Here is a 25,270-nt window from a genome sequence, read left to right as displayed (position 1 = left end):
ATATTACCACATTATAGTTATAGTAAAATGATGATTATAGCTTTCTAGTGGGAGGTAATTTATACTGTAGGCGAAAGCAAATTAGTCGAAATTACCTCACTTTACAACTGTGAGGGCGACGTTAAAATTTACAATACTTAAAATTGTCTTGCGCAAACGCAATCATGACTTCTCTTCCATAACAAAAAAAAGTTTCAGTTCATGTCAGCGCATCATAGAAACATTATTCACTTTACGTCAGATTATGATTATACAATAAGAGCGCGAATTATATTTTAAAAAACTGCAAAACTACAAACCGACTTATTCATTATCATTATGTATATTTATATGGTGTATAATCATCACTTTAATTTTTTGGTTTTACTTTTTTTAAAAAAGTTATACCCAAGTAAAAATGCTAACGTCCAAATTTTTATATAGTGACAGGTAAGTTTGACCGAACTATTTGATACAATATGTGTGTGTACTTATTAAAATAAATATTTATATAAGGTCTAATACTTAATAATTACTGCAGCAAAATGTGTAGCATTCTCTGAGATATATATATATATATATGATTTGAAAAAAGGTAAAAAAATTATAATAATATTATATACATATTATTATTATTTGAATATTGCAAAAAAAAAAAACATAAATTAAATCTAAATAATGAGATGATTAAGGCATCTATTTCTTTTTGATAGATTATCAACTTACTAAACATAATTTAGTACGATTATTTATTATATTATATTAGTTATGTTTATCAAGTTTATAATGCACACATGCTGTACGATTATATTCATCTTTTTATAGATTTATCTGATTATTAATGTATTTTCTTGACTTATTATCTCGTAGAATAAATTACCATGAAGTAGGATACTGCCGTATTAGTGAGCTAAAAAAGACACGTAAACTGCTCGTAAAATTTTATATTTTAACATTAATCGAATTCTCTTAAACAAAAAAATTTTTAATTTTACCATAGCAAAACCTTCCAAAGATGCAATAAATAAGGTGCCACATCCTATAGTAACATTTCTCGTCCCTTTTTGCATTATAAATAATATCAATTTCTGCGTATGCAACGGTGTTGCATACCACAATCCATTATAACTGTAATTTTTAAATGTTATTAGTTGAAATTTTTTTGTTTAAATATTAAAATCAGAGCTGTGTAGACAAGCAAAAAGTCATTTTCACTTTATAATTAATGTTAAATTGCTTATAATATCAAAATAATATGTAGGATATATATATATACGTATACATGCACATCTGTATACTTGTATTTATGTGCAAATATAATGAGAACAGATTTACAAGTATAACTTTTCAAAAGTATTATAAAATTTGTTACTCACGTCGCTTTAAACAGCTTTATGCCATGATCTGTTATTTCTTGTCCGGCACAATTAGCGAAAAACAAATATATCAAATGAGTAATTATAAATAGGGCGAATATAGATGCCTCATTGATATTATTCGTTAATGTTACCGATTCAAGAAACTACAATTCATAATTAATCAGTCGATAATTAAATAGAATAAAGATGAAAGAGAAAGGAAAGGGAGGAGAGCAAAAAGATATTACTTACTTGAAAAAGATTGAAACTTAAAGAACAGATGCCAACTATGATCAGAATAGCATATGATACCATAAAAGTGGATGTTAAAAATTCGGTAAACCTTTAATAAGGAGCTCGATATTGAAACTATTATCAATACAAATATAGTGCGCACTTTAAAATATATTCATTTATTATATATTAACTATTATGCGCTTATAGCATAACTGTTATATAGTCAATGTGTAAATGTATTCCACATATTTTATACAATTGCACATAATTTATTTAAATATTGAAATCTTAGTCGTCAGATTCTACGTTCCATAAAAAGACGTTTTAAAAACACATACAATGCGATTAAAATTGTGTTATTTGTTATTGAAATGTAATTTACATTTTCATATTTCAAATTGAAATTAACAGAATTAAAATTACGTAAATATAATTCCTGAATATACAATTTTAATTTTTAATTAATTTGTAGCTTAGATTGTATTTAATATGTACAGAAAAAAACATTAAGCATTAAATGTGCAGTATAAAATAATAAAAATTTCGAAATCAGTCAATTTCAATTGTTAAAAAATGATAAAAAAACATAGAATGCTAGAAAATTTTATAACAAAGATGTAAAATTACTAACTCGAGCGCTCTTCGATGTATAACAACCGCTTGTACAATCTTGTTATGAAGGAGGTACTCTCTTCTAGGACCAGAGATCTCTAATACACTATTCTCAATCGCGTTCTCTATTCGATAGCTATATAAATCTATATTTAGATTGAAATAAGTGTTACAGGAATAAGGGTGCATTTATGACAATACCTTGCTACTGCAAATAATGCACATGCGTGAAAAATGTACATCATAATTGTCACAGCTGTGCCAAATATTGCAGTCATTACTATGAAAGCGGCTATCAGCTCGTGCAATAACATAGCATAAATATATTTCTCTTGGTTAACAAAGTATTCCGTTATTACGATAAGTTGACAGGGCCGTGACTCGTTCAACGGTATTATAATATTGAGAATTATCGGCAAAAGTTGACATATTACGCAAATAAATCCGTTGAATAGACAAAATACTAAAAAAATGTCAAGTTTTAGTCTCTTAATTTAAATCTAATGTAAATTATTCTGAAAAACATAAATTCTAAATTGAACTCAAACACATTCTTTGTCATAATTAAAAGAATCATAATTTTAAAAAATTTAAAAAGTTACGCAAAAATAGTGTACGAGATTTATATATATATATACATATATATATATATATATCATCACAATATATCGAAAATTTCATCACATACGAGTATAAATCCGAAATTGCAAAAGTATAGGAACAAAAAAAAAATGTTTTAAAATTCGAATTTATAATTTGATATATAGAAATGAAATTTTTATACGTTTTGCATAAAAAGATATTAAAGATACTAATATGTCATTAGCTCACAGTTTCATTTAATATTTTATCTTCAAAAAAATATATAATATATCTTAATATATCACTCTTTAATTAAAGTTTCATTTTTCAAAAAATTGGGAATACGCGTCGCTCTATTATGAAATCCTCGATATATTTTGTACGTACACACATATATATATATATATATATGTGTGTGTTTTTGTGTGTATGTATGTGAATATAGGATATTTTAGGGCCTATGGGACAAACTTCAGAAAATAGTAGGTTTCATCAAGAAAATTTTAAAGATTAATTTTTATCAAGAAACCTGCATCACTCCTTAATAAAGATGCGTCTCTGCTCGAAGGGTCTCTGCTTGTAAGACAACTATCATGCAACAACATTATGCGTGATAATTTACGTCAAAACGTAAACTACAAACATTATACGTCTGATAATACTAGTACATATCTTTTTAAAATAAAATTAAAAAAAATAACAAAAAAAGCAGAAATAAAATTAAAAAATGTATATTAATTATTAAACGCCACGCGTAATGCTATCGCACGATCAGTTGCTTACCTCACAGACAATACAAACAGAGATATGCAGCTCTTTAAAGATGCGTCGAAAGATATGACTTTCTTGATAAAAATTGATTTCCTTGATGAGACTTATATATCACCACCCGTAATTTGTCTCATATGTAAGTCCTGAAATATTCTGTATATAAAATGGGTAATGTTAGAGGTATGTTAGTACTTCTTTTCTTGATATATTCTTTTTTACCTATTACAGTCACCGTGAAAAGTCTGAAATTGCAAGCATATTTCTCTACAATATCAATTTCCAATTTATTTTTCAACAATTTCCAATCACTTCGGATTTGCTCCAATAATTGCTTGACCTGTTTATTCCATTTTTTCAATAATTAGAATATAATTTATTTCTCAATAGTTAAAAAATAATTTACTTTACAAACGTTATTAGGAAACAATTGAATAAACAATACATCTTGTTGGACTTACATTATCTGCATGAATGATAAAGATGCCATATTTTATAGAGCCAAAGAGAGTAGGGAAGACAAGTGAAAGAATCTTGAGAAGAAGATTTATATTGTATTGGGTCGTAATGAACACTAGCAACTAGAACACAATTCTAGTGTGAAAACAATATTCAAAATATATTTAAGTATATTTCATATGTTAAATTCATTTTATTATTTACATAATAAATTAAAAATGTACTTGAAGTGTTTTTTTTTTTTTTTTTTTTACAAAGTATTAGAGAAACAACGTCAGTCGTTTATACACATATTATTATCTTTTAACAATTTTTTAAATGCAAAATGTTTTTAAAATATTTATAATCGCTATATAGATTATATATATAATACGAGATTTTTATTAAAATTACACATTGCTCAAAACATTATAAAATCTATGCTTTTCGGTGTTTATCGTGATATTTGTTATTTTTTAAAAACAAAATATAACTCATATCTTACATAAAAAAATATTTATTATATTAATACTTTATTGATATAAAAATTGTAAATTATAAAAAAACACTAATAAAAACCGAAGTGGAAGAAGGCATCTATAAACATAGATTTAACGAATGCAACTACACTCAATTTACAAATAAATTTGACTGGATATATACTTGGGCAAGAATAAATGTCAAAACAACACTAGCAAACAGCGTTTTATGAATTTGCGTGAGATATGATTGTTGGTAAGGCCATAAGCCAAGCGTCTTAAGAATTATTCGATTCATTTTGTAATAGCGTTTTTCTATCGCGTCCATTTTACACGAGAACTGCGATATAACTGTGACAAACCTTTAAATTCTCAAATTATTTCTTTCAAGAGACATTATCCGTCAATTTTTAACGATCGATATCTTCGCACGTCGGTAGTTAATGTAGAGACGGTTATATTCCAACACAATTGCATAATGTATTCATGATACAAAATGAAAACAAATTAGTCTGAATTACCTCAATTTGTGAGAGAAATATATTTTTAACTTATATTCTTGCGCAAACGCAGTTATGGCTTTTTTATTTCAATAGTGGAAGGACTTTCAATAGCTTTCAGTTCAGCATATGAAGCACTACTTAATCACGCATTTGATAGATCTATATACATAATATTAAGAATAGATTGTATAAAAAAACAAAAACTTTAAAACCAGAGAAATTATTATTCTTATTTACTATTACATATATAATATATAATCTTTTATTTCTTTATTATACATTTAAGGAAATTAAATCGAAATCCTGATATCAAAATTTTCGTCCGGTGATAAATGAGAACTCGGTCTATTTAACATATACTGTATATGTATGTGTATTAAAATTTTATAAAAGATTTTGCTGAGATTTTTGAAACAAAGTGTATATTGACGCAATAAGATCTATATTTGTTTCCTTTAATACAAATAAAAACAATACAATTAAAAAGTAAAAATAAAATTTTTCTTCTTTAACATATATTTTATATTGTTAGGAGTATTTGTGCTATCATCGATAAGAATACAAGATCTAATACATATAATAATTTTTTAGAAAGAGAAGCTTTTTTATGTAATTTTCAACTTGACCTATCACACAAGCAAGTAAGTATTATAGATATACATGATATTCCCCACTTTGATAGTAATTAGTTTTATTCGAAGGTAATTAATATTGCTCCACACTTTACTTTTGATGCATGTTTACATATATAAAACTTGTTCTACGATGTATCAAATAATATATAGAATCTTTTCATATTCATCAAAAATTATGCTGATTGAATTTAACTATGAAACGAATCTATTGCATAAGTTTAAGTTAACATTTTATTGCATTCTTATCGTTTCAATTAAGTTAAACATAATAAATGTAGCAAAAATTGTCATTAATATTTTACAGTAATTAACAGTGTGTAATAATAGTGTGTAAATAAAAAAATAAAATTAGAAGATACATGTTTTATAAAAAAAAAGATGTTAAATTACATAACTACTTATTAACTAATTGCGTCTAGTTAATTATTTAATAGTCCATACATGATTAAAATAAACCGTTTCGACATTTGATTATTGACATATTGTTTGCAAACTCCATTAGACTTCTCAATCAATTTATTTGAAGAATTAGCAAATAATGAAAAGAAATGAAAATATTAAAAATACATAAAAAAATATATTTTTTAATATAATACATTATATTTCAGAAATGGATAGCGATAAAGGACCTCAGTTCGTCTTTATCGTCATCTAACTTTTATAATATATATGTATATGTTTATTTACAATGTTAGTTTAAGGATTTATCCGTTAAATAATGAATTACTCTTCTTAGTTCATTATTGTCGCGTAGAACGAATCACTATAAAGTAGGATACTGCCGTATTTACAAGCTGAAAAAAGACACATATATTAAACTGCTCGTTAAATCTACGTTAATTCGACATTATACTGTTTTTAAAAAAACTTTTATTTTTACCATAGCAAAACCTTCCAAGGAAGCGGTATAAAATCTGTTGATTCTTAAGTCGATGTTTATTATTCCCTTTTGCATTACAAATAATAACATTTTCTGCGTATGCAATGGTGCTGTATACCACAATCCACTATAACTGTAATTTTTAATATGATAAATTTAAATGGAACCAATTACAGATTGGCAAAAAGTTAGTCGCAACATTTTCACAACATAATTTAACATTAAATTAATAGTTATACATGTGTAAAACTATTGGAATAATAATATAATCAGTTTAAATCGAGTGTGAGCGATACGTCTGTACAAATATATATCATAGTAGATATATAACTCTAAAAGAATATTATAAGACATGATACACACTCACGTTGATTTGAACACTTCCATTCCATGATTTGTTACATTTTGTCCGCCGTAATTAATAATAAACATGTAAATAATATGTAAGATAATTAAACAAAAAATTATACAAGCATCTTCAGAGATACTGTTTATTAATGTTACCTATTAAAAAACTGTGGAATATATATTTAAAGATCAAAATCATAAGCGCAGAGTAGAAAAAAATACATTACGCTTACTTGAAAAAGATTTATGCTTAAAGAGCTGACGCCAATAATAATTAGAATGCTGAACATTAGCGCAAAATTAGATAGAAAAAGTTGGACACACCTTTAACAAAGAACTTGATTTTAGAATTGTAATATCACCAATATAAATATACTTTGTCATGTACGTTCAGTAATAATAACTTTTATATACGTATATGATACTCCTATACTAAAGCAATGTGTATATAAATGTAATTTAATCGACAATAACTGCCTGAGACTTTACATTTTACAAAATTATATATTGTTAAGTTTATGTGTTTTTGAAAAGAAATTATAAATTTTATTTATTACATAAAAATTATAAATAAGCAAGTATCTATAATATATATATATTTAATTCTTGATACTTCATTAAATCAATATGTGCTTTAGCTTTCATTAAATTTATAAATATATCGAAAAGATAGAATTAGTAATACAAAAATGAACGATATAAAGTTTTAAATTCACTACTTAAAAAAAAAAAAGATAAAATATAAAAGAATGTGTAACAAAAATGTAATAATATACTAACTCGGCTGCCTTTCGATGAATGAGAACCGCATGTACAATCCTCTGATAAAACAGAGATTGTCTTTCTAAAATAGGCATTGCTAATGCACTTTTCTCGATAGCATTCTCTATTCGATAACTATTAATTTATTTAATTATATTTCCGATTCAATATACAAGTATATTCAAAAAGTATCATTTACCTTGTGATTTTAAATAGTGCACATATATGCCATATATATGTTATAATTGTCATAAGTGTACCACATAACACTATTAACGATAGTAAACATGCTAATAAATCGTGTAACAGTATAAAATAAATATATTTTTTGGGGTTGACAAAATGTTCTGTCATCACGAAAAATCGAAAGGGCCGTGATTCGTTCAATGGTACTACAATATCAAGAATTAAAGGCAACAATTGAAGTATTGTAATGAAGAACGTGCAACAAAAAGCAGCCACTAAAAAATATTAGATCTAATTTTAATCCAATTACAATAAATTAGGTAGAAAAGTATTTTATGCATTCCCTGTCTTCACCCTCAACCCGAATACGATTTGTCGCATAAAGTAAAAAAAATTAGTGAAATAAATGCATGTAATAGTATATATTTTATAATAGAATATATTTCATTTTCTTACCTATTAAAACTTTTGAAGAAAATTGTATGTCGTTAGCGTATTTTTTTATAATATTAACTTCTAATTTATTTTTCAATAATCTCCAATCATCGTGTATTTGTTCCAACATTTGCTTCACCTGTTCACATTTCATTTTCTCCTTAATAATCAAGAATGTAATTTATTTTATAAAAAAAATGTTACAATGAAACATTTGTATAACCAATTGTAGGTAAACAATTTGTTCTACTGAACTTACACTATTTGGTTGAATGATAAAAAAACAATACTTTATAATGACGAAAAGAATAGGAAAGACTGTCGAAAGAATTTGAAGGAGAAGACTAGTATTGTACTGTGATGTAATAAATACTAACAACTGGAAAAAAATAACATCTTTAAGATTAGTTTTATTTTGGTATATAATATATATATATATATTTGTAAATTATTTTCATGTAATATTGAAACATAATTTATGAGGCAAAACTTGTTTTAAATATCGAGTCGTGATGTTCCATTATAAGAGACGAAAAAGATAATTCAAGCTAAAACTCTTATATAAATTTATGTATTGTAATTATTATTATCAATATATAACCTATTATCGTGTATATATTAGGAAGTATTATTGTATATACATATATAGAAATATATAAAAAAGAGATGTTTATCTCAATGCGCGAAATTAAGAAACATCACTTAATCTAATATGTCAATATAATAACAAAAGTTGATTCCACATATATATACTTGAACAAGTATAAATGTTACAAGAAGACCGAGAAATAGCGCTTTATGTATTTGCGTGAAATATGATTGCTGATAAGGCCACAAGCCAAGGATCTTAAGAAGAACTTGAATGACTTTGTAATAGCGTTGTTGCGGCGCGTGCATCTTACACGAGAACTGCGATATAACTGCGAGGCGACCCTTTGAATTTTCGAATTATTTCTCTCGACATTATCCGTCAATTTCTAACGATCGATATCTTTGCACGTTGGTAGTTAATGTAAAGACGGTTATATTTCAACACAATTGCAATATGTATTCATGATACAAAATGAAAACAAATTAGTCTGAATTATCTCAATTTGTGAGAGAAATATATTTTTAACTTATATTCTTGCGCAAACGCAGTTATGGCTTTTTTATTTCAATAGTGGAAGGACTTTCAATAGCTTTCAGTTCTTCATAGGAAGCACTACTTAATCACGCATTTGATAGATCTATATACATAATATTAAGAATAGATTGTAAAAAATAAAAACTATAAAACCAGAGAAATTATTATTCTTATTTACTATTACATATATAATATATAATCTTTTATTTTTTTATTATACATTTAAGGAAATTAAATCGAAATCCTGATATCAAAATTTTCGTCCGGTGATAAATGAAAACTCAGTCCATTTAACATATACTGTATATATATGTGTATTAAAATTTTATAAAAGATTTTGCTGAGATTTTTGTAACAAACTTTATGTTGACGCAATAATATCTATATTTGTTTCCTTTAATACAAATAAAAATAATACAATTAAAAAGTAAAAATAAAATTTTTCTTCTTTAACATATATTTTATATTGTTAGGAGTATTAATGTTAATTATCAATAAGAATACAAGATATAATACATATAATATTTTTTTAGAAAGAGAAGCTTTCTTTATACAATTTTCAACTTTACTTATCACAAAAACAAGCAAGTAAGTATTTTAGATATATATGGTGTTTCGTTTCGATAGTAATTAGTTTTATTCGAAGGTAGTTATTTGAATTGTGGCAAAACTTCTTTTTCTCATTAAGAAATAATAATGCTTCACACTTTACTTTTGATGCATCTTGGCATGTATAAAACTTATTCTATGATGTATTAAATCATATATAGAGACTCTTCTTATCCATCAAAAATTATGCTAGTTAGAGTATTAATTATGAAACGAATTTACTGCTTAAATCTATAAATTTAAGTTAACATGCATAAATTTAAATTAACATTTTATTGCTTTCTTATTTTCAATTAAGTTGAACATAAATGTGACAAAAATTTTCATCAACATTTGCATTTGCAATTAGCTACAGTAATTAATAGTGTGCAAATAAAATAAAAAAATAGTGTGTAAATATAAAAAAATAATGAAATTAGAAGAACTGCACATTTTATGAAAAAAGATGTTCAATTACTTTTGTTTTATAAAAAAAGATGTTGAAATAACTATTTATTAACTAATTGCTCTAGTTAATTATTTAATAGTCCATCCATGATTAAAATAAACCGTTTCGACATTTGATTATCGATATATTACTTGCAAACTCGATTACGCTTCTTAATCAATCTATTTGAAGACTTATCTATTTATTAGCAACGGAAATATCAAAAATACATAAAAGAATATATTTTTTTATGTAGTTAGGTTATACATTATACATTATAGTTATACATTAGATTTAAAAAATGGCGATAAAGTATTTCAATTCATCCTTATCGTCATCACTTTTGTAATCCATACGTATGTATATATATAAATAAATATATACATATATATATATATATATATATATATATATATATATGTTTGCACACGATTATGATAAATTAGGATCTATGTGTTAAACAATGAATTTTCCTTCTTAGTTCGTTATTGACGCGTAGAATGAATCACTATAAAGTAGGAAACTGCTGTATTTACAAGCTGAAAAAAAACACGTAAATTAAATCTATGTTAATTCGCATTATACGTATACATATGTATATGTATATATTATTTTTAAAAGGAACTTTTAATTTTACCGAAGCAAAACCTTGCAAGGAAGCAATATATAATCTGCTGACTCTTAAGTCATTGTTTACCATCCCTTTTTGCATTATAAATAATAACATTTTCTGCGTATGCAATGGTGCTGTATACCACAATCCACTATAACTGCAATTTTTAATATGATAAATTTAAATAGAACCAGTTACAGATTGGCAAAAAGTTAGTCGCAATATTTTCACAATATAATTTAACATTAATATAATAGTTACATATGTGTAAAGGTATTGGAATAGTAATACAACCAGTTTAAATCGAATGTAAACAATACGTTTGTACAAATATATATCATAGTAGATACATAATTTTAAAAGAATATTATAAGACATGATACACACTCACGTTGATTTGAACACTTCCATTCCATGATTTGTTAGTTTTTGTCCGCCGTAATTAATAATAAACATGTAAATAATATGTATGCTAATTAAACTAATGATTATAAAAGCATCTTCAGAAATACTGTTTATTAATGTTACCTATTAAAAAACTGTGGAATATATATTTAAAGATCAAAATCATAAGCGCAGAGTAGAAAAAATATTACACTTACTTGAAAAAGATTCATGCTTAAAGAGCTGACTCCAACAATAATTAGAGTGCTGAATAATAGCGCAAAATTAGATGCAAAAAGTTCGGTACACCTTTAACGATGAACTAGATTTTAGAACTGTGATATCATCAATATAAATATGATTTGTCATGTGCGTTCAGTAATAATAACTATTATACAACGTATATTATATTCCCATACTAGCAATGTGTATATAAATGTAATTTAATCGACAATAGGGTTGAGATTTTAAATTTTACAAAATTAATGTTTTTTCAAATTATGTATTGTTAAATTTTTGTGTTATTGAAAAGAAATTCTAAATCATTTATTACATAAAATTATATATAAATAAATATGTATATTTTATATTTAATTATTATGCTTAATTAAATCGATATGTGGTTTGGATTAAATTTATAAATATTTTATAACTTTATAAATATATGAAAAAAATACAATTAGTAACACAAAAATCGACGATAGATGTACAGTTTTAAAATAAATCACTACTTAAAAAAAAAAAGATAAAATAGAAAAGTGTGCAACAAAAATGTAAAAATATACTAACTCGGCTGCATATCGATGAATAACAACCGCATGTACAATGTTCTGATAAAACAGAGCTTGTCTTTCAAAAATAGGCATTGCTAATGCACTTTTGCCGATAGCATTCTCTATTCGATAACTATTAATTTATTTAATTATATTTCCGATTCAATATACAAGTATATTCAAAAAGTAGTCGCATCATTTACCTTGCAATTTTAAATAGCGCACATATATGCCACATATATGTTATAATTGTCATAAGTGTACCACATAACACTATTAACGCTAGTGAACATGCTAATATATCGTGTAACAGTATAAAATAAATATATTTTTTGGGGTTGACAAAATGTTCTGTCATCACGAAAAATTGAAAGGGCCGTGATTCGTTCAATGGTACTACAATATCAAGGATTAAAGGCAACAATTGAAGTATTGTAATGCAGAACGCGCAACAAAACGCAAACACTAAAAAATATTAGATCTAATTTTAATCCAATTACAATAAATTAAGTAAAAAAGTATTTTATGCATTCCCTGCCTTCACCCTCAACCCGAATACGATTTGTCGCATAAAGTAAAAAAAATTTAGTGAAATAAATGCATGTAATAGTATATATTTTATAATAGAATATATTTCATATTCTTACCTATTGAAACTTTTGAAGAAAATTGTACGTCGTTTGCATATTTTTGTATAATGTTAACATCTAATTTATCTTTCAATAATCTCCAATCATCATATATTTGTCCCAACATTTTCTTCACCTGTTCACATTTCATATTCTCCTTAATGGTCAAGAATATAATTTATTTTATAAGAAAATGTTACAATGAAACATTTGTATAAACAATTGTAAAAAGAATTGTATAAACAATTTGCCCTACTGAACTTACACTATCTGCTTGGACGATAAAAAAACAATACTTTATAGTGACGAAAAGAATAGGAAAGACTGTCGAAAGAATCTTAAGGAGAAGATTAATATTGTACTGTGATGTAACGAATACTAACAACTGAGAAAAAATAACATCTTTAAAATTGATTTCATTTTGGTGTATAATATATATATATGTTTGTAAATTATTTTCATGTAATACTGAAACATAATTTAGAAGGCGAAACTTGTTTTAAATATCATGTGATGATATTACAGACGAAATAGACAGATAAAACTCTTATAATAATTCAAGCTAAAACTCTTATATAAATTTATGTATTATAATTATCATCATTGACTCATAATAAATTATCGTATATAATATATTAGAAATATATTAGAAATTTGAAAATATGAAGAAAAAAGATATTTATCTCAATGCACGAGATTAAGAAACATCTCCATATAATAACAAAAGTTGATTCCACATATATACTTGGACAAGCATAAATGTTAAAAGAAGTCCGATAAATAACGCTTTATGTATTTGCGTGAAATACGATTGCTGATAAGGCCATAAACCAAGCGTCTTAAGAAGTACTCGATTGATTTTGTAATAGCGTTCTGGTGACACGTGCATTTTAGACGAAAACTGCGATATAACTGTTGAGATAAACCTTTGAATTCTCGAATTATTTCTTTCGACATTATCCGTCAATTTCTAACGATCGATATCTTCGCGCGCCGGTAGTTATTGTAAAGACTCACTTTCCGACAATTGAATAATATATTCATGATACAAATGAAAGTGAATTCATTCAAATTACCTCAATTTGTGAGAGCAATATTTTTTTAAGACATATTCTTGCGCAAGCGCAGTTATGACTTTTTTTTATCACGATATTGAAAAAAATTTTCAGTATCTTTCAGTGCGTCATACGAAGCATTATTTACTCATACACTTGGTAAATCTATACAGTATCGAATAGATTATATTTATAAAAGTATAAAATTACGGACGTATATTTATTCGCCATTCTATATTATATATATATATATATATATATATAAAATCTTAAATCTTCATCGTACATTTTTTTTAAAACAAACTAAAAAATGTTCACATCAAAATTTTCATGCAGTGAATGAGTTTGTATCCATTTAACAGAATATATATACATGTATGCAAATTAAAATAAATGTTTAAAAGAGATTTTACCATTGTCACAAAGTATACAATAATATATGATTCAATACATATGATTTGCGGAAAGTATAAAATATAATATGTTGACGCGACAAAATCTAAATTTATTTTCTTTAATGCAAAAATAAAAATTTTTTTCTTTAGTATATATTTTATATTGTCAAGCATATCGCTGTTCATTCTCGATATAGTATTAACATATTTTTTTTTTTTTTTTTTTAAGAGATGCTTCTTTTTTATTAAATTTTCAACTTTACTTATATAGCTATGAGAGATATATTCGACTTCGATAGTAATTAGTTTTAAACGATGGCAGTTATTTGAACTGGTGCAAAACTTTTTTGCCTCATTAAGAGATAATATTGTTTTACATTGTATGTTTAATGTACATGGATAAAGGCACGTTCGCATTATGATATATCAAATAATATATGAAAATTCTTTTTATTCGTCGAAGATTATGCTGATCGAATTTAACTACAAAACGAATCTACTGCATTAACATGTTTAACGTCTCATTTTATTTCTGTTATTTGAATTATCGAAATAATGAACATAGATATAACAAGAGTTTTCATCAATATTTGCATTTGAAATTAGCTAGAGTGATCTGTGTAAATAAAAAAAATTAAATTAAAAAATTACATGGTTCATAAAAAGCATAAGTACTTAACTAATTGTGTCTAAGTTAATTATTTAACAATCCATGCATGATTAAAATAAACTGTTTTGACATTTGATTATCGATATGCTCCCAAACTCAATTTGGCTTCTAACAATCTCTTTGAAAACTTGCTCATTTATTAGCATTATTTTGAAATCTCAACAATGAAAGAATATTTTGTTTATATAGTACGTTACATTTCAGAAATGACTGACGATAAGGAGCTCAATGCGCCGTTATCGTCATCCAACTTTTGTAATACATATGTTTGTATATATATGTTTGCACACGATTATACTAATTTAAGGGTTTATTCGGTAAATAATGAATTATCTTAATTCGTTATTTTCGCGTAGAATAAATCACTATAAAGTAGGATACTGCCATATTTACAAGCTGAAAAAAAAACACATAAACTGCTCGTTAAATCTATATTAATTTGTTATATGTATAAATATACTTTGTTTTTGAAAAAACTTTTAATTTTACCGCAGCAAAACCTTCCAAGGAAGCAGTAAATAATCTACCGCATGTTAAATGAATGTTTACCGTTCCATTTTGCAATATAAATAATAATATTTTCTGCGTATGCAATGGTGCTACATACCACAATCCATTATAACTGCAATTTTTAAACAAAGTAAAATAAGTTAAAATAAGTAAACTAGTAAAAAAACCGTACTAAAGACATTTTTACAATATACTTAATGTTAAATTACATGTTTGGAAGTATTCGAAAAGTGTGTACAATCGATTTAAATTCAAATTGAAGAGATGAATCTATATGAACATCAGAATCTCTATAACTTATAAAAGTACTGTAAATTCGATACTTACGTTGCTTTGAACAGCTTTATTCCAATATCTGTTATTACTTGTCCCGTGTAATTAGTAATGAACATATAAACCAAATGAACAAGAATCAAGAAACTAAATAGTATTAGTTCTATGATATTGTTCGTTAATGTTATCACTTGAAGAAACTACGATAAAGTGTTGTTTAAAAAGAAGTCAATTAAGTAAAATAAATAAGCAAAAAAGATGTTGCTTACTTGAAAAAGACTTAAACTTAAAGAGATAACGCCAACTATGATCAGAATAAGAAATGATACTGCAAATTCGGATGAAAAATATTTAGTAAACCTTCAACAAAATGTTAGTATTAGAATTGTTACATTATAGAAACAAACTTCAATATATATTCATATTTTTATGTGAGTAAAGTAAATGTGATTCTGATGTCATGTTTAATCCTGGAGGTAAATATTTAGTACTATATTTTAAAGAGATATTATATTTTTTAGAATCTAAATGTATTCAGCAACACATATTTGAAATAAATTGAATCTTTAATGCACTTTTAACTCTCATATGTACTTAATTTTAAATTTTCACTAAATTTTATTTGTGATTTTATTTAATGCAAAAATATATTAAAAAATTATTTAATACCAAACGTATAAATAATACAGTTTCAAAGTCAATCAATCACTGTGGAAAATAAATAACACAAAAAATAGAGTGCAAGATTTTATAGCAATGGAAAAATTAAAATACTGACTCGATGGCTTTTCGATGTAAAGTAACTGCATGTACAAGCCTCCGATAAAGTAGGTACTCTCTTGTAGGACTAGGGATGACTAATATATTCCACTTTATCGCGTTCTCTACACGATAACTGCATAAATCTGTTTAGACATATTTCGATTTCATAAACAGAAACGAGTGCAATTAACATTACCTTGCGATATTAAGTAGCGCACATGCGTTCATTGCAGACGCAAAGAGTGTCGAACCGGTGCTACACAATGCGACGATTGCTACGGATATGGCTAGTATATGGTGTAAAAATATAGCGTATGTATATTTCTCTTGGTTGACAAAATATTCCGTAATGAAGATAAATCGATAGGAATATGACTCGTTCAATGATAATATAATATCAAAGATTAGCAAAGATTGAAGTATTATATAAGTAATTATTGCACAACAGCATATACCTGAGAAGAATTATTTATAATAATACATATAATAGATATATTAACGCAGTAACGCTAATATTCTTACCCATTAGCGTTATTGTGAAAAGCTTTGCGATATGAAAATATTTCTCTATAATATCAATTTCTAGCTTATCTTTCAACAATTTCAAGTTGTTTCGATTCTCCTCCAGCATTTGTTTCACCTATTTATTCCATCTTTCCTTATACCTTTCATTATATGATTAAAATACAATTTACGATATCAATGTTACAACAATATGTTCCAAAGAATTGTTTTTACTGAACTTACACTGTCTGCTCGTATAATAAAAACGCAATACTTTATAGTACAGAAAAGAACAGGAAATACAAATGAGAGATTCTTGAGGAGGAAGTTCGTACTATACTGTGTTGTCATGAACAATAATAACTAAGAACAACATTTAGCAGATATATAATACTAAATCATTTGTATATATTCCTATAATACGTTTTACACACATGTTTAGAATGTGTTTTATTAGCATTTTTTTTATTAACAGTGGATTATATAAGAAATGATATAAATTGAAAAACTTACATAATAGACATTTATAATACAATTTATTATATAATTATTGATCAAATTTTATTAATATTATATAATAATTGACTTTTTGTTTTTTAGAAGGTTGAGATCTTTTCTAGTTTAAATCATATATACAGTATATGTATACATATATAAAAATGATAAATAAATTTAATAATACAAATAAAACATGTAAAATAAAATTTTCTTACATAAATTATTTGTATTTGAAAAAATCAATATTAAAGGTTGTAATATTAATAATATTACTCTTTTTATTTATGCTTTTTTAATCATAATTAAATGTGCGTTATGTCATTAAATTCATTTCGATAACGATAATTTATTTATATATATATATATATATATATATACACATATATATATATATATATATGTATGTATATATGTATATATGTATGTATATATGTATATATGAATGTATGTATGTATGCATATACATTAATAACCGCTAATAAATTCAATGACATAACACAATTTTATTTATGATTAAAAAAAAATAAAAAAAGTAATGTGTGTATATATATATATATATATATATATATATATATATATATATATTGTGTGTGTATGTGTGTGTGTGTGTGTGTGTATAAGAGTAATATAAGTAATAAAAGAATAAGTGTTATATATTAATATTACGGCCTTTAATATTAATTTTTTTCGAATACAAATAACTTATATAGGAAAATTTCGTTTTACATGTGTTTCTACTTGTGTTATTAAATTTATTTATTAAAATGTATATTTATAATATGAGAATATCATTATTTAATTATATCTACAAAAATTATAAGTGTAGGTATATATACCTGGACAAGAATAAATGTCAAAAGAATAATGAAAAAGAACAGTTTTCGTATCCCCGCGAAATATGACTGTTGATAAGGCCATAAACCAAGTACTGTAAGAACTACTTGATTGATCTTGTCACAATATTCTTCTGTCGCGTGCATCTTATATGAGAGCTGTGACAGTACTATGGCATAGACCTTTGCAGTCTCGTATTATTTCTTCAAAATTACTCATAAATTTTTATAAATAATCGATATTATACCACAACGATAGTTATAGTAAAATGATAGCTATAGCTTTCCAACGGTGGAGAAGTAATTTATTCATGACATAGGTGAAAGTAAATTAGTCTAAATTACCTCAATTTGTAATTGAGGATAATGTTAAAATTTATAATTTGCAAAAATTGTCTTGCGCAGTCATGACTTCTCCTCTCTAGCAAAAAAAAAAAATTCAGTTCTTGCCGATACATCATAAGAAACATTATTTACTTGACATCAGATACAGTAGAACGCGAGAGAAGCATATTTAAAAAAAATGTAGACAGATTCATTCATTTATTATTATTATACAGATATAATTTATAAAATCGTCACTTTTATTTTCTTAATTATATTTTTTTAAGTGTGAAGCAAAAATAAGCAAAAATGCGAACATCTAAAAATTTTCATATAGTGACAGGTGAGTTTTGACCGATCTATCTAATAAATACAATATGTGTGTACTTATTACAGAAATATCTATATAAAATTTAATTAACTATTGCAAAATGTGTAGCAGTCTCTGATATATATATATATATATATGATTCGAAAAAAATATAAAATAACAATAATAATAACAATATATTATTACTACAATATTATTACTCAATATGACAAAAAAAAATATTTTTACCTTTTAAATCTATTATTTGTTCCCCGTAATTAATGGCACAAATATATGATTGAATTGATTAAAAATCAACATACATATAGCAAATGTAGACACCTCACGTATGATATTATTTGTTAATGTTAGTCAATTAAAGATATTATGACAGAGTGTTATTTAATAAACAGTTTTGATAGATGATTCGTTCGGCCTATATAATACACATATTAAAATATTTGTATAAAGTTTTAACTGCAACGTGTGCACATATATCGTATTTCATTTAGGCAGATTTAAAAAAAAAGTTTATGCTAAAGAACGGGAGTTTAAATAATATCTTCTTTTTTTTCCTTTTCTTTATGTAAGATTTAATAATACGAATAAAAAATTATGATGTAATTTATACTTCTTAAGAAAAAAATTGTTTTTTCCTAATGCATCTTTATACACATTCATACTTTACTCACCACAGAAGTGCATACAGTATTCTGGTTCGAGTATTTGTCAGTGTACTTACCTGAAAATAAAAAAATCATTTATTAGTGATAATAATATATTTAATAAGCTAGGGATTATTATAATAATGCAAATGTTTACGAATCTCTTTCTGTAGTCTCTCTCTTATGTGTGTTTGCAATTTTGCATGTAATTATTGGGTAGCTCCTCAAGCGACACAAACGAAGTAAAAACTTCTGTTCTCTTAAAATGGATTATGAACTCCAGATAGAGGAAAGTTAAATGCGATGAGATTCAAAATATTGATTGCCGAAATTTATTACATATGCTCCCGGTATTGACAACCTGTCGCTACAACAGCTGGAGCGAGAATGCTCACTCCGTCCGTTTTGTTCGGTTCTCTCAAATCTGCCAGATCATCATATGTGACCTCTGACTTTCGAAAATAAGTTATCTATATAACACAATATAAATGAAGCAAATACAGAATATAATAAATAAGATAAATACAGAAACAAATAAGTTAGTTTTGATAGCAATGAGTCGACAGAGTTTTGCTTTGTCATATAAATTATTAATGGTTAACGTGACATAAACACCTAATATAAATAATATAATAAATGATAAATAATATAATATAATGAATAATAAATAATATAAAATAAAATAACATAAGGTAAATATGAAACAATATGCATGTGTATATGTTATAAATGTAATGTGACAGCTTTTAGATATAATACCCCAGTTCCCTTTTATTACATGTATTAGAAATTTTATATTATCATATTGAGTTCCGTTCGAGACAATTGTGATTGATAAATATCGCCGAGAGTAAACGATTTTATTATAACTTTTTTCATTTTATTATTATTATATGATTGCATGAGAACGATATGTATGTGATGCATCAGTTCTCATATTACCATGACTCCCTTCGTAGTCCATTTTTCACACGCATGCTAATAAAGGTGCAAATTATTTCAATTGCTAGGTCTAGAAAAAAGTTTTTTTTCTGGCTAACACACATGATGATGTTCTCACATTTATTTTCACTGTGAAATTGATATAAATGTAATTCGTGTTATTTTCACTCTTAACCTGAATACTATAAGTTACTTCCAACAATGCATAAATGTCTAAAATAAAAAGCATTAACTTACAAGGAGAGGGCGCGAACTTGGGGTCACCGATTTTGATGGGGTTTTTTTCTAGTATAGTACTCTATTAGAAGAGTACTATAGTAAAGGGATAGGGTGCACGCTCAGCCGTTTCGAGAAAATTTATTTTAAAAAATATAATTGTTGGAACCAGTAGTACTGGAGAACACAAATCAACCGTGAAATCTTCGAAATTCCCAACTCGATAGTTTCATTACAACATTATAAGTTTTTTAAATAATTAAACGTAATTTAAAATAATCATCATAAATATAGATATAATATTTAGATATAATTTTATTGTTATCTTTATTATATATATATATATATATATATATATATATATATATATAGTATATATAAAATTTATTATATTTTAAAAATTAGCGTTATATGAAATAATCTTGTTTCTGTAATTTTTTAAAAAATAATTAATAACATATTTAGTATGTTTGAAATGCTATAAACATTATATTAATTAAAGTAATTATAATAATTAAATTATATATAAAATTAATATTAAATGTGTATATATATATATATATATATATATATATATTTAATTTATATTATTTATATTTTGATATATTTTTTTCAGTGCGATACACTATTGTCTTGAGTAACAAATTTTGCTTGTACATTGCATGTATATGTCTTAGCTTGATGATTTAAGAGTGACATCTTATCGCTATTGTAGAGAATAAATTGCTGTCACATAAGACATCGACTTGGTGAAAAGCTATAATAATATATAATATTGTTTTTATTTTTTGTTTTTAGAATTGGATTAAATTAATTTTCTCTTTAATTGAATGCAAATTTATATTAAAAATGTACAAAATCATATAAAAAATTTTAAAATCTATATTTTTATAATTTTCATTTTCAGTTTTAATTTGTTAAGTATTTTTATTATTATATAATGTTATATGTATATTACCATAGAAAAACCTTCCAGCGATGCTACAAACATCCTGGCAAGAACTAATCGAAAATCTTTTATCGTCCCTTGCATTACGAACAGTAATATCTTTTGTGATGACAATGGAGCAATATACCACGATACATTACATCTGAAGATTTGAAAAATTGTTAATTAAATATTTATTCTAAAAATACAGTATACATATATATATTCTTATATACATATATATACTTATATTTAATTATATGTATAAAAATTATGTGCTATATTTATTTTATATATTTATTTCATATGTTTATATTTTTATATTTTACATTTATATTTATTTTATTATTATTAATTTTATATTTTTATATTTTATATTTTATATTTATTTTATATTTATATTTTTATATAGAAAATTAATAATTATATGTACATAGCATAACAATAATGATTGTGATATCAAAATCCTTATTCATGTGTTCTGTAAAATTGACATTTTCAATTTTACATGTTTTTAATTCTCGTTTTTTATAAATTTTATCATTCATTGAAATATTTTATAAAAATATATTCCGATTAAAATTTTATGATATACTTACGTTGTGTTAAAAATGTCGACGTTATGATCGGTTATTTTTTGTCCCATATAATTGGCTATAAACATATAGATAAAGTGACCAATTACGAGCATAACAGTTGTAAATAAATCTTTTATATTTTTTAGAGTAGATGGGAGAAGAAGCTGCAATATTATAATTGATGTGATCTTTTAAATATGTTAAACGTATATTGTATACTAGTAATTAAGTACAAATATCATTAAACTATACATATATTATACTTACACGATATAAATTAATGCTCAAGGAAGCAACACCAACACAAATTAAAATAGAATATGAAATCGTGAAAGTTGAGACTATATTTTCGATAAATCTTAAAAAGAAAATATAATCATTTTATATTGATGGAAAATAATTTTGATATATAAAAAATCTATTAATATGATCTATTGACAAATAGAAAAAACATCTTTACCAAAATATATACATATGTTATCGAAATATATCTAAAATTAGTAAAAAAAATTATGATAAAAATTTAATTTTAATATAAAACTTGTAATATTCATTTAAAAAAATCCAATTTTGCGTGTTGCAATAAATATATCGTATATTTGTTCACATACGATCTATTCAGTTGTCGATAAGAAAAAATAGCTGTACGCCTTTTTTTTTTTTTTTTACATCCTTCACTTATTCTCAATAAAAATCATATAAATTTTTCAATAAATTTCTCAATAATATATTTATAGTTTTATAAGCAAGCATCGTCTACAGTTATATATTTTCGATTGTTGTGCATCTTGTAGTGTGTTTATTATTAAAAATTCAATCTGTTACGTACTTTAAACTTTTTCGATGTAAATCTACAGCGCGACTTATTCTGTCGCATATTATTCGTTCGCTCTGAGGACTAGAATGTCTCAGCATCGTGTTCTTTTCGAATGCATGATGTATTCGAAAGCTATGAATTTTCTCAATTATACAATAATCCGACACACACAGAGTACATAAGTAGATTTTTCTCACCTAACAATTTTCAACATCCCACAACTGTGTTCTGCATAAGCCAAAGTTATTGTTCCGGTAGCGACAATCGTGATAATTCCTATTGTAGTAGCAACAATCTCGTGTAACAGCATAAGAAGGAAATACTTTTCGAAATTGACAAAATATTCTGCTATCACATGCATACTGCGTGGTCGGGTTTCATTCAATGGCACAACAATATCAAGTATAATAGGCAAATATTCAATAAAGATAAAGATGATCATGCAGACACACATGAATACTAGGAAATATTAAAAAATAACATAGTCTTTTAGATACATTTTTTCAGAAATAAATTTATAAATCGGAAATCAAATAATTCATAAAAAAAGTTCAAATGTATTTCTTTTTCTTACATGTAAGAGAGATCGTATAGATATTCATTTTATGAGTATATTTTTCAAGTATCTCGATTTCCTTCTTATCATTTAAAGCGTTCCAGTCATTTCGTATTTCATCCATCATTATTTTGATCTATATACCAGAATATTTGTTGAAATTTATTCTTTAGAATAATATAGGGGAATGTAGTAATATTATATACATATTGTTCAGTAATAATATTATCAATTTCTTTTTTAAATAAATTATAACAACATTCCAATCATCATCATATATTATATAATACGTTTTATGACGTTATAATTTATTTAAAAAACTTCTAATACACAAACAGTTTTACCCTAATATTAAAAAAAAATAAATAAATCTGTGTAATATAATAGAGTAATAAAAAAGATTTAGTATCATTAATTATAAAGTTTCTCGGAGATCTTAATTACATGCATAATTAACACAAGGGATTTAAACGTTCACTTTTATTACTTAGAAGCACACAATTGTAAAAAAAATAATTTCTTTGTTATGAGAGAATTAAATAAACATGTTTAAGTCTAACTTACTTTGTTAGCATTAAAGTAATAAGCATAATATTTCACAACATAAATAAAAGTAGGTAACATATGAGAGAGAACGTTGAGCGTTAGCTCCAGATTATATTCTGATGTTATCAATACACACAACTGCAAATAACAATTGTATACATAATAGAATCAGATGCATAAATTTTATTTTTTATTTTTTTTATCCCTTGCACTATAATAAAGAGATTTTAAATACTATATTAATTATAATAAAAAATTATAATAAAGAAGACAGAAATACCTGGACAAACAAAAAGGGGAGTAATATAATAGAGCACAATATAAGCTCAAGTTTTATGGGTCTTGTCTTACAATTAGATGGCCATAATCCGAGACTATTCAAAAGAATTTTGTTGAGCTTATAATATCGTTCGCCAATAAAATCCATCTCGCACTTTGACGAAAAACACACTACACAGTCAGATAGCAAAGATTCTCTTTCGCTCTTTTTTTTCCGAATACTTTAGAAGCAATTTATTCTATAGCCTTTTTTCGAGAAATAATGTTTTAACAAAATAACTGATAATAAGAGACATAAGTATTGAGTAATTTTAAGTAATTTTCTAAATTGGCGTCGTAGGAGAAAAGAATAAATGCGAAAACAAATTATCAAATACGAGACTATATATTTTCTTTAATATTTAAATTTACAAAGGGGTGATGTTTGCTTTTCTCTTGCTTACAGTGGCGCAAGCGCAACTGTTTGTAATTTTTCATTTGATCTTGATTCTTCGAGTAGTAAAGTTACTTTCTTCTCATTTTTTAATATTTTATTTTAATTAATATATATATATATATATATATATATATCAATGTTTTGAAAATATTTCTTCAATAGAAATCTAATAGTTATTTGTTTTTAAGTGGATCTCGATAAATTTAGTGCATAATTCAAGAAATAGAATTCAAGAATAGAATCTGGTCATCTCTTTGATAATTTCTAATAACATAAGAGAAAATTATTTTTTTGTACTTGTGATAATTTTCAATTTACATCTTGATAAAATTTCTACTCTAAAGATATGTCAAGTTTTATGTGTCACAATTTTCTTACACATACTATGTATTTCAATGTTTTTATAGTTT

The 25,270-nt window shown here is 25.0% G+C and overlaps 5 protein-coding genes and 2 pseudogenes across 9 annotated transcripts in view; 1 reads left to right on the top strand and 6 right to left on the bottom strand.

The window, feature by feature from the left end:
• Nucleotides 1–700: 700 nt before the first annotated feature.
• Nucleotides 701–7,678, bottom strand: LOC140663720 (uncharacterized). 3 transcript variants are annotated; one of them, XM_072888130.1, is made up of 9 exons: nucleotides 4,638–7,678; nucleotides 3,998–4,117; nucleotides 3,759–3,876; nucleotides 2,388–2,649; nucleotides 2,206–2,322; nucleotides 1,590–1,680; nucleotides 1,356–1,501; nucleotides 975–1,107; nucleotides 701–889 (listed from the first exon to the last, which is right to left on the bottom strand). In XM_072888130.1, exons 1-9 carry the CDS (start codon nucleotides 4,779–4,781, stop codon nucleotides 839–841), a joined length of 1,182 nt encoding a protein of 393 aa, XP_072744231.1. In that variant the 5' UTR covers nucleotides 4,782–7,678; the 3' UTR covers nucleotides 701–838. The 3 variants fall into 3 exon arrangements, with proteins under 3 accessions (XP_072744231.1, XP_072744230.1, XP_072744232.1); XM_072888129.1 differs by having other exon boundaries at nucleotides 730–1,107; XM_072888131.1 differs by lacking the exon at nucleotides 2,206–2,322 and having other exon boundaries at nucleotides 730–1,107.
• On the bottom strand, nucleotides 6,254–7,681 carry LOC140663737 (uncharacterized). Its single transcript, XM_072888165.1, has 5 exons — nucleotides 7,600–7,681; nucleotides 7,053–7,143; nucleotides 6,839–6,975; nucleotides 6,472–6,604; nucleotides 6,254–6,385 (listed from the first exon to the last, which is right to left on the bottom strand). Exons 1-5 carry the CDS (start codon nucleotides 7,674–7,676, stop codon nucleotides 6,332–6,334), a joined length of 492 nt encoding a protein of 163 aa, XP_072744266.1. The 5' UTR covers nucleotides 7,677–7,681; the 3' UTR covers nucleotides 6,254–6,331.
• Nucleotides 7,682–9,787: 2,106 nt separating this feature from the next.
• The window catches only part of LOC140663740 (uncharacterized), a 42,016-nt pseudogene continuing 26,533 nt past the window's right edge, over nucleotides 9,788–25,270 (top strand).
• Nucleotides 12,076–13,995, bottom strand: LOC140663739 (uncharacterized; annotated as a pseudogene).
• Nucleotides 15,157–17,553, bottom strand: LOC140663732 (uncharacterized). Of its 2 annotated transcripts, XM_072888160.1 has the most exons (7): nucleotides 16,951–17,553; nucleotides 16,625–16,883; nucleotides 16,445–16,561; nucleotides 15,936–16,026; nucleotides 15,721–15,866; nucleotides 15,373–15,505; nucleotides 15,157–15,279 (listed from the first exon to the last, which is right to left on the bottom strand). In XM_072888160.1, the coding sequence occupies exons 1-7, from the start codon at nucleotides 17,057–17,059 to the stop codon at nucleotides 15,226–15,228; spliced, it is 909 nt and encodes a 302-aa protein (XP_072744261.1). In that variant the 5' UTR covers nucleotides 17,060–17,553; the 3' UTR covers nucleotides 15,157–15,225. The 2 variants fall into 2 exon arrangements, with proteins under 2 accessions (XP_072744261.1, XP_072744260.1); XM_072888159.1 differs by lacking the exon at nucleotides 15,157–15,279 and having other exon boundaries at nucleotides 15,306–15,505.
• Nucleotides 19,264–25,270, bottom strand: part of LOC140663735 (mannosyl-oligosaccharide alpha-1,2-mannosidase IA-like) — an 80,416-nt gene continuing 74,409 nt past the window's right edge. The window contains exons 5-6 of the mRNA XM_072888163.1: nucleotides 19,590–19,639; nucleotides 19,264–19,333 (exon numbers count right to left, since the gene is read on the bottom strand). Coding sequence (XP_072744264.1) covers nucleotides 19,300–19,333; nucleotides 19,590–19,639 — 84 coding nt within the window. The 3' untranslated portion in view covers nucleotides 19,264–19,299. The remainder of the gene's footprint in view (nucleotides 19,334–19,589; nucleotides 19,640–25,270) is intronic.
• Nucleotides 21,356–25,061, bottom strand: LOC140663727 (uncharacterized). 2 transcript variants are annotated; one of them, XM_072888150.1, is made up of 9 exons: nucleotides 24,426–25,061; nucleotides 24,164–24,283; nucleotides 23,618–23,735; nucleotides 23,241–23,502; nucleotides 23,056–23,175; nucleotides 22,494–22,584; nucleotides 22,248–22,390; nucleotides 21,679–21,811; nucleotides 21,356–21,477 (listed from the first exon to the last, which is right to left on the bottom strand). In XM_072888150.1, the coding sequence occupies exons 1-9, from the start codon at nucleotides 24,570–24,572 to the stop codon at nucleotides 21,427–21,429; spliced, it is 1,185 nt and encodes a 394-aa protein (XP_072744251.1). In that variant the 5' UTR covers nucleotides 24,573–25,061; the 3' UTR covers nucleotides 21,356–21,426. The 2 variants fall into 2 exon arrangements, with proteins under 2 accessions (XP_072744251.1, XP_072744253.1); XM_072888152.1 differs by lacking the exon at nucleotides 23,056–23,175.

The sequence above is a fragment of the Anoplolepis gracilipes genome, chromosome 3 (assembly GCF_047496725.1).
Source record: "Anoplolepis gracilipes chromosome 3, ASM4749672v1, whole genome shotgun sequence".
Classification (NCBI taxonomy): Eukaryota; Metazoa; Arthropoda; class Insecta; order Hymenoptera; family Formicidae; genus Anoplolepis; species Anoplolepis gracilipes.
The sequence above is the reverse complement of the archived record's forward strand: the minus strand, read 5'-3'. Positions and strand labels throughout refer to the sequence as shown.

Bases quoted from the DNA above. Each gene is read 5' to 3' on its own strand.
- LOC140663720 (XM_072888129.1), bottom strand. From the start codon at position 4,781: ATGGACGCGATAGAAAAACGCTATTACAAAATGAATCGAATAATTCTT. The intron at 4,118-4,637 runs GTATATATCCAG...ATTGTGTTCTAG, and splicing joins TGACATTTATTCTTGCCCAA to TTGCTAGTGTTCATTACGAC. The intron at 1,502-1,589 runs GTAAGTAATATC...TATGAATTGTAG, and splicing joins TAAGTTTCAATCTTTTTCAA to TTTCTTGAATCGGTAACATT.
- LOC140663737 (XM_072888165.1), bottom strand. From the start codon at position 7,676: ATGCCTATTTTAGAAAGACAATCTCTGTTTTATCAGAGGATTGTACAT. The intron at 7,144-7,599 runs GTTAGTATATTA...TCTTTGTTAAAG, and splicing joins ATTCATCGAAAGGCAGCCGA to GTGTGTCCAACTTTTTCTAT. The intron at 6,386-6,471 runs GTAAAAATAAAA...GTCTTTTTTCAG, and splicing joins CCTTGGAAGGTTTTGCTATG to CTTGTAAATACGGCAGTATC.
- LOC140663732 (XM_072888159.1), bottom strand. From the start codon at position 17,059: ATGCTGGAGGAGAATCGAAACAACTTGAAATTGTTGAAAGATAAGCTA. The intron at 16,562-16,624 runs GTAATGTTAATT...AGATTTATGCAG, and splicing joins GCGCTACTTAATATCGCAAG to TTATCGTGTAGAGAACGCGA. The intron at 16,027-16,444 runs GTCAGTATTTTA...ATTTTGTTGAAG, and splicing joins TTACATCGAAAAGCCATCGA to GTTTACTAAATATTTTTCAT.
- LOC140663727 (XM_072888150.1), bottom strand. From the start codon at position 24,572: ATGGATTTTATTGGCGAACGATATTATAAGCTCAACAAAATTCTTTTG. The intron at 24,284-24,425 runs GTATTTCTGTCT...TGTTATTTGCAG, and splicing joins TCCCCTTTTTGTTTGTCCAG to TTGTGTGTATTGATAACATC. The intron at 21,812-22,247 runs GTAAGTATATCA...TCAAATCTTCAG, and splicing joins GTCGACATTTTTAACACAAC to ATGTAATGTATCGTGGTATA.